General features: G+C 23.7%; 2 protein-coding genes across 4 annotated transcripts; one reads left to right on the top strand and one right to left on the bottom strand.

Annotated features, from left to right (window-relative positions):
• Nucleotides 1-737: 737 nt before the first annotated feature.
• LOC552787 (DNA topoisomerase 3-beta-1) lies at nt 738-4,689 on the bottom strand. 2 transcript variants are annotated; one of them, XM_625162.6, is made up of 14 exons: nt 4,599-4,689; nt 4,321-4,463; nt 4,031-4,225; nt 3,758-3,925; nt 3,542-3,670; nt 3,300-3,418; nt 2,982-3,182; nt 2,685-2,889; nt 2,419-2,601; nt 2,127-2,336; nt 1,843-2,060; nt 1,513-1,737; nt 1,167-1,428; nt 738-1,101 (listed from the first exon to the last, which is right to left on the bottom strand). In XM_625162.6, exons 1-14 carry the CDS (start codon nt 4,687-4,689, stop codon nt 895-897), a joined length of 2,556 nt encoding a protein of 851 aa, XP_625165.1. In that variant the 3' UTR covers nt 738-894. The 2 variants fall into 2 exon arrangements, with proteins under 2 accessions (XP_625165.1, XP_016767779.1); XM_016912290.2 differs by lacking the exon at nt 4,599-4,689 and having other exon boundaries at nt 4,031-4,221.
• A 628-nt stretch (nt 4,690-5,317) lies between these two features.
• On the top strand, nt 5,318-7,578 carry LOC552786 (charged multivesicular body protein 2a). 2 transcript variants are annotated; one of them, XM_006570195.3, is made up of 5 exons: nt 5,318-5,565; nt 5,850-6,044; nt 6,128-6,303; nt 6,821-6,955; nt 7,038-7,578. In XM_006570195.3, exons 2-5 carry the CDS (start codon nt 5,877-5,879, stop codon nt 7,240-7,242), a joined length of 684 nt encoding a protein of 227 aa, XP_006570258.1. In that variant the 5' UTR covers nt 5,318-5,565; nt 5,850-5,876; the 3' UTR covers nt 7,243-7,578. The 2 variants fall into 2 exon arrangements, with proteins under 2 accessions (XP_006570258.1, XP_625164.1); XM_625161.6 differs by having other exon boundaries at nt 5,358-5,620.
• The last annotated feature ends 6,327 nt before the right edge of the window (nt 7,579-13,905 follow it).

Raw genomic sequence — 13,905 nt, 5'->3', positions numbered from 1 at the left:
CGATCGATTTTTATTTTATTCTTTAAGACAATATTTGTAACACGATGATTGAATGATATTTTGATATTTGGATATTAACTTTGATAAAAAAAAAAAAAACAGAAATTTGTATGTTCATTTTTGAGAGATTAATTTTGATTTTGAATTTGAAAATTGCTAAAAATATATATTGAAGAATATTATAATATTTATAAAAACATATTTCATATATTTTTTTCCTTTGTTTATTATAAAAGATTTGAAATTAACTTCGAAATTAGAAATTAAAATTAAATTATAAAAAAAATAATATAATAAATAATATAAAAAACTTATTAATTATCGAAAAGTAAAATATATAAATTTATGCAAACAATATTATGAGTTTTAAATAATATATATGATATTAATTATAAAATGCTTATGGATGTAATTATATTTTTTTTTAATAATTTTTGTTTATATTTCATATTTTTTTTTATTAATTTTCTATAATCTAATAATTAATTTTTTGTTCTTTAAGATTTATAAAAAATGTATTATAATTGTATGTCCTCTGCATGCTATATATCAAAACACAAAATGAAATCAATCGATAATTCCAGTTAGATTTCTTTCATTTACAATTTTTAAAAGATTTATAATAATCAATAATACACACAGATATATATATTTTTTTTAAACATAAATATTAATTTTCATAATTTTTTAACTAATTCAACATTATAATTGATAAGTTGAGAAAAATACATAATTGATTATATATAAAAAAATAACTTAATATACTAAGTGTGAGTTTTTGAGATAATGAATACATTTCGATTTATTTTTAAGATTATGTAATAGCGAAAATGTCAAAATGTAAATAGGAAAAAAATTATAACATCTATGTACTTCATTTACAAATAGAATTATTTATACAAAATACGCAGCTAATTGTGCCATTTTATCTTTTGGAGGACGAGGTTTACCTCGGCTACGACCTTTTGCGTGGCCACGGCTACGAGTTGTAACCGGTTTCGAAGCAACTGCACGATGCTTTTCCACAAGAGCCATGAAAGCTGGAGTACAAAAGACACAACCGGTCATTTCCGTACTTTCATTAGGTAATTTACTTTTTTCCTACAATGAAAGAAAAAACGAAAGTTTTATAATATTCTTTGAAAATAAATAATTTTCTTAATTACCTGTTTATATTCTACAGTAACTAATTGAGCTCCACACTCGCACACTTCTGTATCGACTGTCACTTTATGAGCATTTTCGAATAAATGAATAATAACATCACAACGATTACATCCAAGTTTCCATTTAGGTGCAGCTGAAGGATCAAGGACGAGTATACCAGCATTACATTCTAGACAACTTGATATACCATTAGAATTCATGCCATGTGGACAAGTCGGATGTGTGCAAGAATTGCAACCACTTATTCCCTTTTTCATATCTCTAAAATTTATAATTTTTTTTTATAATTAAGATTTTTTTATATATTTTTTTTAAAATTGAATACATTCATATGATCAGAATTACCTAAATGGAGGATTATTGTAACAATATGGACAGAATGTGAAACTTTTTCCTCGTGCTCCAGTAGACCATGATAATAATTCGAAATCATCTAATGGACATTTCAATTCCTTATAAATTCGAATATTTCCATTCTGTGGAAGATTATACGTTTCGTTACAGTGTGCGCAATGCATTCTAGATGGCTTTGTTTGTATATATTTCATATAGCGTCGACATTTTCCACATCTATATAAAAAAATATTATATAATAAAAGAAAAAAATAAATATTTATAAATAAGATATTTAAAATAATATTTAAGATAAATTGTTATTTATATTTAATTATATACCTAGAATGTGCTTTTCCCGATGCAGAAAGAGGAGAGAAGGAAACTTCAAATAATTGATCCATTGCTTCTATATTTTTTACAAAATAATGAAATTTTTGTTTGAAAATTTCAACCGTATGTTGTAAGACAGCATGAAAATCTGCTCGACCTAGAGCTATTAAATTTAATTGTTCTTCTACTGCAGATCTCATTGTAGGTAGAACTAATTCAGGATCTATCTAATATTAATAGAAAATTATCACATGAAATAAATGTTTTTTATATATGTAAAAACAAATATGTACCTTTTGATATCCATGAACTAACACAATTCCTAAAGAAGTAGGAACTAATTTTCTACCAGTTGCTACATTAACATAATTTCGCATACATATATTATTTATGTGTACTGGAATAGAGGCATCAGTTCCAATACCATGTTTCTCCATAAGAGATATTAATTCAGATTCTGTCAAATAATCTGGAGGCTGTGTATAACATTCAACTAACTTTATCTACAAAAAAAAATAAAATATAATTATCAATTAATCAATTAAGAATCTTCATTTTACATTTTACATTTTATACATTTACAACCTCTTGTATGTTGACTTTTTCACCCGGTGTGAATCTTGGTAGATTATCATTACTTCCAAGTGCTTGCCATGTGAGTATGCTAGTATATCCAGGATCTAATAAACTATGACCATTTGCTGTGAATATTTCCATTCCTATTTCAAATTTAATTGTAGTACTCAAATATTTACAGTCGTGAGCCAGCTACAAAATAAATTTCTTGAAATAAATGAAAATCGATATATTATGATATATATAATAATATATATAATAAATAATATTTATACAGTTGCAATAAAATGTCGAGTTATGTAATCATATAATCTCCATGTATCCCCATCGAGTTCATTTCGTGTAGCATGTTTCATTGGAGTAATAGGAGGATGATCTCCAACATTGCATCCTTTTTTTGGTCTATTAATGCCAGTCGTTAATATTTTACGAACTTGATCTCCCCAATCAGGATTATTCTGCTGTTGTTTTAATGCTGCACTAAATATAAATAATTTTATATATATTAATTTTATATTTATAATTTTATATAAATTTGAAAAAATTCAAATTTTGAATATTTGTTAACTTACAGCAAATCGAAATTTTCTGGATATAATGTTGTTTCAGTTCGAGGATAACTTATATATCCTTGAGTATAAAGACGTTCTGCAATCTGCATAGCATGATGAGGACCCATTCCTAAACCTGAACTTGCCACTCTCATTAACTCTACTGTATTTAAAGCTATAGGTCGCGATTTTGTTTTTTCTGTACTTTCTACACTTATAATCCTATAATGGTTAATAATGGTTAATAAATTAATGATTAATAAATATAATCATATGATTATAACATAATTAAAGTAAATAATTAATTTTAATAATTAAATATAAATATCTATAACTTACGTTGCTTGATCATATTCTTTTACATGACTTAGAAACATATTTGCTATCTCCTTGTCAAAAGATCGCACACGAGTCCAGTTCAAAATAATGTCTTGACCATCAGAAGATTTAACTGTAACCTTCAATGCATTCGAGTTTATCTTCTTCCTCTTACTGAATCATAGAGGGATTATATTCTGACATATAAGAGGTAGCTACATGTCAAGATAAAATATAATTATTCTAATAATAATAAATTATACCTGTAAAACCCAATAAGGATCTGGCTTGAATGTTTGAATTTCATCATGTCTTTGCACACAAAATCCTAATGTTGGTGTTTGACAAGGACCATAAGAAATTAGAGATACATCTAAATCTCCATATTTACCCTATAGAAAAAAAAAAAAATTATTAAATTAATAAATTTAAAATAAATTAATATAATAAAAATAGAATAAATTTTTTTCTAATTCTACCTGAAAAAATTTTGTTTGAAATCTTGTGAAAGCACAACCAATTCGTAAATCCAATTCTTGACGAGCATCAACACTTTTTGCTTCATTTTCATTTGGTTTTATTAAATTTACCAATGCAGATTTTATATCCTTTTCTGTAATAGCAGAAAATCTTGCCCTCCAAATATCCTATAGTAAATATAAAATTCATAAAATCCATAAAAATCATTAAATAAGATGTGAAGAATTAAAATAAAATTATATTTCGAATTAGAATTGGAATTAGAAACTTACATTTGGATTTAGTCTTTTGTTCATTCCTTGCTGAACTGCATATATAACTTCAAAACAAATATTTTCACCTTCTTTGTCACAATCAAGCCATAGAACTAAATAATCACAATGTGCTCCTTCCTTAGCTAAAAAGTATGGTATTTTTAATCTAGGAACTGCTTCTTTTTTTTCAGTTGGACAAGAAAATAACTCTGCCTTAAATATAACAAAAAATATATGATAAATGTATGACAAAAAACATATTAAAAATATATAATAAAATATAATAAAATTATAAGATCTTAACTTACAGGATCAACTTTGTCCCAATTATTATACTTTCCAATAAAATCTAATGTCATGACATGACCAAATACAGAAGTCATTTTAAAGTTTACAGTTTCTGATCTAAACTGTCCTATCCATTCATGCACTGAACACGAACCATTTAAACCTGAAATGTTTTTTTTTTCTTAAAATATGCATTATAAAATATAAATAATAAATAAATTATTAAATATATTTAATATTTTTTACTTAAAACTCATAAAATTATATGTGCATTAAATTTTATAAAAATCTAACCTACCTTTTCGTGAAGTACATCGACCATTACTTAAAATATTGGCTAACGAAGCTGCCAATGATGGCTTTTCAGCCACCATCAAAGCTGTCTTCATTTTTATAAAAATGTTTATTTATATATTTTGTTTTTACAAGAAAATATTAACTTCTACTAGAAGAGAATCTATATATTTGAAGAAGATAACTATCGGATACGCATGACATATCCTGCATTCCAAAATATTTAAGAAGTTATTAAATTATTTTATAATTTAATTCTTAATGTTTATTTTTATTATTATTATTTTTTAATTGTAAAAGAGATTTTAGGTTTGATTTTAAAGCAAACATTACTTATAATAACAAACATAAGCAAATTCACTTTTTTGATATAATGCTAGTAAAGTTACCAACATAACAAATTTAGATTTCTATCTGTAAATAATTTTATCCATTTCTTTATGAAAAAATTTAATTTGATTGATTGTAAACATAAAATTTTACCAAAGAAAATAAATTATATTTTACAGATAAACTTCTACGAAAAATCTTCATTTATATTTAATAATTTTTTATAAATAATATATAATTAAGAATAAATTGTTTTGAAAAAATTCAAAACAATAAATTACTGGAAATGTTATTAAAATAATAATTAAAAATTTCTTTGTTGTAATTGTCAAATTAATATTTTAAAATCAATTTTATAAATTGCATTTTAATGTATATTATTTACATATATATATTTTTAATTTTGATATCGTTACAAGTTGCAACTGACAAGTATTTTGTAAATCTTATTACAGTATTATGCTATTATGATAAAATCGTATCGTATTTTCTATTTTAAGAAAGACTGAAATGTCAATCAAAATCAAAATTGTCTGAGATATATATATATATATATAAAATAGTATTAATCATTTTGGTATTGTGATTCATACAGATAGTCTGACAGATCGAATTTTCAATATAAAACTAACCTAAAAAAAGTAAATTTCGAACACTCAAGATTTATTTGACTATAATTTTTTCATTTAAATATAGGTACATTTAAATAATTATTGGATACAAATGCTATTATTTATTCTAAATTCATTCTAAATCTATTAGATAATTTCATAGATTTTTTCAATTTTTAATTTTGTTTAAATAAAACCAACTATTTTTTATTATTTTAATCTTACTGTTTTTAATTTTTTACGTTTTTAAACTTTTATATTAAAGTTTTAAATAATAATTTGTAATCAATATATGTTTATATTAATTTTAATAGGTAAAGTTGTGATATTCTATTCCAATCATGGAATGGTTATTTGGGAAAAGAATAACTCCTGAGGAGATGCTTAGAAAAAATCAAAGAGCATTAAACAAAGCTATGCGAGATCTTGATAGAGAAAGAATGAGAATGGAACAGCAAGAAAAGAAAATCATTGCAGATATAAAAAAACTTGCTAAAGATGGTCAAATGGTAATCTGTAATTTAATTTAATTTTAGATGATGTGTTTTAATTTTAATAAAATTTTTTTCATTATTAATTTTAATAATGATAGGATGCAGTGAAAATTATGGCAAAAGATCTTGTAAGAACTAGACGCTATGTGAAAAAATTCATGCTAATGAAAGCGAATATTCAAGCAGTATCTTTGAAAATTCAAACTTTACGTTCACAAAATACCATGGCACAAGCAATGAAAGGAGTCACAAGAGCAATGCAAAACATGAATAAGTTAAAATTTGATTTATTTCTTCAAAATTATGATCAAAGACAATTATTGTTTGCTATATACAAGATGTCTCATTAAGTATTCCCATCTTGAATTATGTCATTATTATTATTTGCAGTGAAATATTTTGATGGACATTAAATAGTTTCAAAAGATATATATACTGAAATATACTTTTTGTAAGTGAATACATTAAAAAGATATAAAGGTCAATTTTTTAAATAGAACTATTATATATTATATTTTTTTATACAATCAATGTAGTTTTTAATTTTAATTTTCTATAAAAAAATATTAACTTATATATATCAAAAAATGATTAGTTAAATATTTTGATAATATAATAAATATTATTAAGAAAATGTTACTTGCTTACTAATAATAATTACATCTTTTGAAATTATTTAGTGTCTATCAAAACATTTTGTATATCACTGTGATTAATAATAATAATATGATATAATTCAAGGTGGTAATATTTAATGAGATATCCTGTATATAAATTATTTATTTTTATAGACAATTAAATCTTCCTCAAATACAAAAAATATTACACGAGTTTGAAAAACAATCAGAGATAATGGATATGAAAGAAGAAATTATGAATGATGCAATTGATGATGCAATGGAAGATGAAGGTGATGAAGAAGAAAGGTATTTGTATAATTATTAAAAATTTATAAAAATTTATTTATTAAATATTTTAATTATATTTATATTTATTGTATTTATATAGTGATGCTATTGTGTCACAAGTTTTGGATGAGTTAGGCCTTCAATTAACAGATCAATTGTCTGGTTTACCACAAGCTTCTGGTTCATTAAGTGTAGCAAGTTCTAAGCAGCCAGTTGCAACTGCGACAGGAAATGATGAAGGTGGAAATGTTGCAGATGCGGATGCAGATCTTCATGCTAGGCTTGAAAATTTACGACGTGAATAAGAAAGTATATTATGTAACTGAAATGTATAAAAGATGTAAAAAAAACATTGATGTTGTAAGCATAATTAATTTTATAATTTGCTTTATATTTTAGTTAAAAGCAAACACTTTTATTATAGCACTTGTTTTTTAATCACTTATTCTTTTAATCAATTAAGAATTCATGAATGAATGATAAACAAAGGCATCTATTTAGATTATGTATTAATCTATAGTCTTACATTTTTATAAAAAAAAAAAAAAAAAAAATGTTAACCCCTAAAAAGGGGCGTAAAACTCATGGCGTATGATTACAATGATATTTTTCTTATGGATGAATTTTCATAACATATAGAATTTGGCGATATTTAAAAAAATATGGAGTCCGTCGCGGAGCGCTTAAAGTAATATAGAAAAATCTTATTAAATTTTTTAATATTTCTGTGCATATTTTTTGCACAGTATGATTTTGTAAAATGAATATTTTACAAATATGTTTATCAAATATATTGTTACAAAATACTTACTTATTATAATTTGATAATTACATGTACATAGATTTTCTTGGAAAAGTTATACTTTACGTATATATACATATATGCTTTTATTTTTTTAGAATATATTGTATACTATTGTAAAAGTAAATAAGAAATAAGTTAACAAATTTTATATTAAAAAAAAAAACATTTTTTTGTGCATAATTACTTAAAATAAAATTAAAGAATAATTTTGTTTATTCTTTCTATCTTTCAATTTCTCATAGCATATTTATTTTTAACAACTATATAATGGTAAAAAGTATATTTTATGTTCAGATATAATTATATTAATAAAATTTATTTATAAATTGTATGGATTATAACAACGGAATCTATTACTTATTGACAAATTGATTAATAGAAATGCAGCAAAACAAAATTGTGAAATGATATAAGTAATATATATGTGAACTTAATAATATATTAACTAGTATATATGTGAATAATACATGCATATATTTCAGTTAACAATAAAAATTATTAATAAAACAAATAGATGATTTAAATACATTCTTTAATATTTTGATAAATATGAATAATTATACATTATAATTTATTACTAAAACTATATTAAAAAATTATTAAAAATAGCAATGAATTAAATGATGTAAAACAATTTGACATTCTATATTATTGTAAAAAATAATAAAAAATCGCATAAAATTATTATTAATTAGTTTTTTATATTATAAATAAAAATCGTTTTTTTTTTTTTAAATTACTTAATATAGCTTTTAAAGATTTTAATAAGTTCGTTTTTAAAGTTTTAATAAATTTGTTTTCAAAGGTTCAATAGTTCATAATATAATAATCAATAATAATCAATAATTATGTGAGAAATATTAAATATTATTTCTATTAAACAAAATTTACATACACATGATAATACGCATTAGATAATTATTCTAATATTCTGATCATGAAATACAGGTATAAAATAGAAATCTGGTCTGGTTTCGAGCATGGTTTAAAATGATGAATACGAAAATTTAATTAATCGATTGGATGCATTGAATCGTTAATTCGTTATGAAAAGTTTATGAAATAAACGTATATGTTATTTTGTAACTGGACGATATGTCCGATTGATAGAGACAAAAAATAAGTGTATAAAAGAAGAAAAAATTATTTTATATGATATTACTAAAATCGAAGAACAAAGAAAATTTTAAGGACACGTGAATTTATCGAATGATATACAGATTTTTTTTTATTAAAAGTTAGTCAAAAAGTTTGAAAAATAAAAGAGTTGCGATAAATTGTTATTACTGATAAATATTTATTGAAAATGTTAATTTATTATTCTCACTTTTCTCTAATCTAATTATCATTAATCATCAATATTGATTCAATTCGTGTATCCTTTTAGTTTCTTCATTCTCCGAATAGTAAACCCTATAGAAATACGATGTAGTTTACAAAACTGTGATGAAACCTTTTGTCAATCACATGTATATATATTGTCAATATCTTTTTAAACATCTCAGAGGTACTCACATACTGCTCAAACGTAACGTACCCCAAGCTAGAATTAATACCGAAAAAATGCTTTGTAGCGCCCCCGTTATGTTCACTTAGAATTAAACGCTTTCAAAAATTCGCGCCATCCTTCAATACTTCGATAGTCATATGAACTATCATATCTATATTAGATAATAGTAGTATAATAATAGATGATAGTAAATATTGAATAAAATAAAACGTTTGCAAATTCATAATATTGGGAATGAATTTGTTTCGCTTATATGTATATAATTGAATAACTTATATGACTTTTTTAAAATAGCTTGTTATGATTAAACATTAATAATTTTCTTTTGATGGCAAAACTATTTTCATAAGCGATATATATTGAATCATGCGAGAGGATGTAATCGATAAATCGTTTGAAGTTCATTACGATTGTATTCTGAATTTCGTTGAAAAATTCGCGTAGTGAGATTATTACCCTGATATTCATGCAGATAAATAGAAATGAGGAAACAGAAGAGGAATTTTAATTTGTTTCGAGTATGTCTACAACTGTGATTCTTCGATGGTACGCAATCACGGATTTTTCGAAAATAGCACCATTTCTATAATAATAATTTTCAGTGAGTACAATTTTATATACATATTACTCAGGATCGATCCGAAAAATTACAAATGGAACGAAAAAAAAAATTATTTTGCTCTAAAAATATTTTATAATAGAAATTTAAAAAAAATGAAGAATATAAAAAAAAGAAAATAATAGACGTATGTAATAAATTTGAAAAATCTGTTCTTTGTTTTTAAAACACCAATAAAAAATTTTCAGATTGATCCTTAGTATTTACTGGAATAATGCATAAGATGCTACGATACAATAGAAAATACGCAACATTGAACTTCATGTTATTATCGCAATAATTATACACTTCTCGTTGGATGATATTGGATTATAGAACAATTCATTTTTTTCGTTTAAATATTCGCTATATAAGTGTGGGATTATTAGACCTTATATATTATTATATGTGTACTCAGTGCATTATGTACGTTTTGTTTGTCGCGTATATATATTTCTTACGTTGGTATGCGTATATGTATGTATATGTACATACATACACGTAACGTACATACTATATACATTTAAGCTATGTCGAACACAGCCTTCTCTAGATGCAGCAATAAAATTCGACAGTTTTTCTCGTATCCTTTTTTGTTCATTCCTTAATATTCATTGATTTTATGAATAAGAAATTCAAAATTATTATTTATTTATTGTTAGATATGTACCAATAATAACTCGATCGAATCGAATTAATTTTTATTATGTAAATCATTTGTTTAATCTAAAATAAAATTAACTTTAAAATAATAATAATAATAATAATGTTAAGAAAAATTATATAAACATTAATGATTGAAAATCATACTGAATCAAAAAATTAAATTTTTATAAAATTCTTCCACGATAAATTAAATATTAATCACAAATTCAAAAGGATAATTTGCTACAATATGATATATATATATATATATATATATAAAACTTGATATAACTTTTGTTATATTTTATTTTTATAATCTCAACATTGTATTTTGTTCATTTCTATGTATTTTTTTTTTTTTTATGTAAATTGATCAGAATTAAAAACGTCAGAATTAATTATATAGTAATATCATAAAAAAAGAAGAACAAAAAAGAACGCGGCAAAATACTGTTTGAACTGAATCGTGGACATTTATAATAACATACATAGATGAGCAATAATTAGGCTTTCGATTGAAATTCGCTGATCACGTGAAATTCTGATTTTATTGATTGTGCATTTATTTATTTGTTCCATGATGACGATCTGTCACCAAATATCATATTTTCTAGAATATTTTTTGTACGTTTTCTTTTTCTTTTTTTTTTCCGTTTTAATTACTGAAGAATTTTTCCTTTTATTCCAATAATAAAATTTAATTATATATAGTATAATTAATCAAAGATAATCATATAAATTTTGTATAAGAAACAAGTTGAAGTGAATTTAACGACGAACTAGATTTTTATATAAGGAGAAGGAATATGTTCACTCTTTAACATTTAAGCCTTTTCCAGTATTCCCGAAATTTAGAGAAGATTACCGATATATATGTATATATACACGTTTATATATATATATATATATTTATATATTTGTATTTTATATTTTTTTTTCCGTAAGATATTTACAAAAAAAGTGTAGCAAAGTATGCTCGTCATAACATATGAACTGTAATATCACTGGATTCTTGGAAACTTTACTTCTTTTGTTTTCTTTCCTTTCAATACGTGCGCGATCGTATATATACTGCTGCTATGTTGCCTACGTCTTTTAACGATTTGTTTGACATTGAATCAACAATTTCACGAACTGGGTGTATGTATTATATGTCTTATGTACGTATCTTTTTCCTTTCCCCCCTCCCCTCTCTTTATCTAGTAAATAGTTTTCGTAATCAATTTTTTTTTTCTTTTTTCTTTTTTTTTTAATACATATATTTATGGAATACACATTCCGGTTATAACAGATCGAGACGATTCAATACTCTTTATTTGTTATCTCACGAATTATTCCGTTGTGTAACCTGTCATCGAACTTTTTGCAACACATTTTTTTTTTTTTTCAAGAGTCACAAAAATCGAGTCAAGTCTTATCGTGAATATACATATATATATATATATATATATATATAATTCCTTGGAAAAGCAAGGAATTATTGAATTTTACTAAATTTCGATTATTCTTGTTGTCAACATAGTTTATTCTTATCGAATGGTCCGATAGTTATTGCGATATTACAAATTATTCTGTTAAAGTTCCGAGTTATTTCTTTGTTTTTACCCTTTCGAATCCGGTAAACTAGAAATCATCAGAAAAATTCTTTGTTTACGAAGATATTGTGATTATTGCAATTTGCAATGCCGATAGCGGTGACAAGACAGACACATACTTTATATTTTTAATAATTTTTTGGTCCTTTTTTTTAATATGAATTTTTTTTTTTTCTTTCAAGTCCTCCGTCGGTATGGTAGATTTTTTTCTCGTCACGATTCAATTTCACCAAGAAGCTATACTTACTTCGCAAAACTTTCTACTTCGTATCTCGTTCGTGATAACTCGTAACTAATTTCATAAAGATCTTTGAACTCTCTTATAACAATCCATCCAGGTACCACCTGTGGAGTGTCTATATCTCTTCTTTAATTTCACTTTCAAGTGAATTATTTCTTCTTTCAAGTTCTTCTTTTGTATAATTCAAACTTATGCTTATTTTTCTGTACATCTATTAGCAAATATTCTGTTCGAAATAATTAGAGCAATCCTATCCATAAAAGGATCTCGATCTAGACTTAGTGTATACACGATTCTTTCACTTTTACCAAGCACTGCAAATATTAATATTTCGAAATATATTAATAAATATTTGAAACAAAAGTTAATTTCATTAAATATTTTTTTCTATTTTTAATCTTTTTTTCGTTAATGGCTATTTTTATGACAAGATTCTTTTTATTTTTAAATAAAAAATTCACGTTTGCTAATTAGAAAATATATATATATATATGAGACTTATGTAAAAATAATAAATTTAACTATGAAAAGAATATATAAGAAAATACATTTTGTTGTGCAGAATAAAATTAAATTTTTTTAATATAAAAAGTGAATAAATATTGACAATAAAATTATATATAAGACTGTACCCATAATATTTTTCTAAAATTTTCACTAAACGTTCAATGACTTTCCAAGCATCAAAATAGATGACTCTTCAATAAATTTAAATAGCGTATCTTCCTGTTTCGTTAGCTGAATTTCCTCGTGGTAATAGCGCAATAACATTCACTACATTTGAACAATAGTTCCTGTACAATTTATTATTCTAAACTCTCGATTTTCATAATACGCTGTTTATGAAACACGCATGGTAAAAAACACTATCGAAGCATTGTTTTATATTTGGAAGTGATCTATGTTTGAACGAGAACGAGAATCATTATTTTTCATATTATTTACGTTATTGTAAAAAAAAAAAAAAAGATCTCTTACAATTAATGCAATATTAAATATTTATAAAGAATATTAAGATACAATTATTTATATCCAAGAGCAATTTTTCCTATTCTATTATTTCACCTTTTTCAATTAAATTTGTGAAAAGGTATGTTTTTTTTTTTAAATAGCATAGAAATAATGATATTAATAAACTTTGAAAAAACATATTTAATTTATTTCAAAAAAAAAAGATAAATATTGTGTTTCTATATATATTATAAAAGAAATCTTATATAAAAGATTATAAAATAATTTTGTAAACAATAAAACAATTTAATAAGAAACAAAATATTGAGCAATAAGAAGAGTGAACATACTAGAAACGCTACTATATATAGTAACAATTGTACAGATTATACATATTTCAATGGGAAACATTGTACCCGTTTTTTTCCACAGAATGATTATTAGTGACTGACGAGAGTAATGATGAAAAGATTAGGAACTACAAATTTTTCTAATGTTTAAACTAAAACTATACTTTTTTTATGCAATCGATTCGAGATTAAAATGGAGATTTTTCAATAACAGTAACACAATGAACGAGGAAAGAAGAAACGTTTGGTCAAGCACTTAGACGAATAATACAA

The sequence above is a fragment of the Apis mellifera genome, linkage group LG5 (assembly GCF_003254395.2).
Source record: "Apis mellifera strain DH4 linkage group LG5, Amel_HAv3.1, whole genome shotgun sequence".
NCBI classification, from domain to species: Eukaryota; Metazoa; Arthropoda; class Insecta; order Hymenoptera; family Apidae; genus Apis; species Apis mellifera.
Note: the sequence above shows the minus strand (reverse complement) of the source record. Positions and strands in the feature narration are given on the sequence as shown.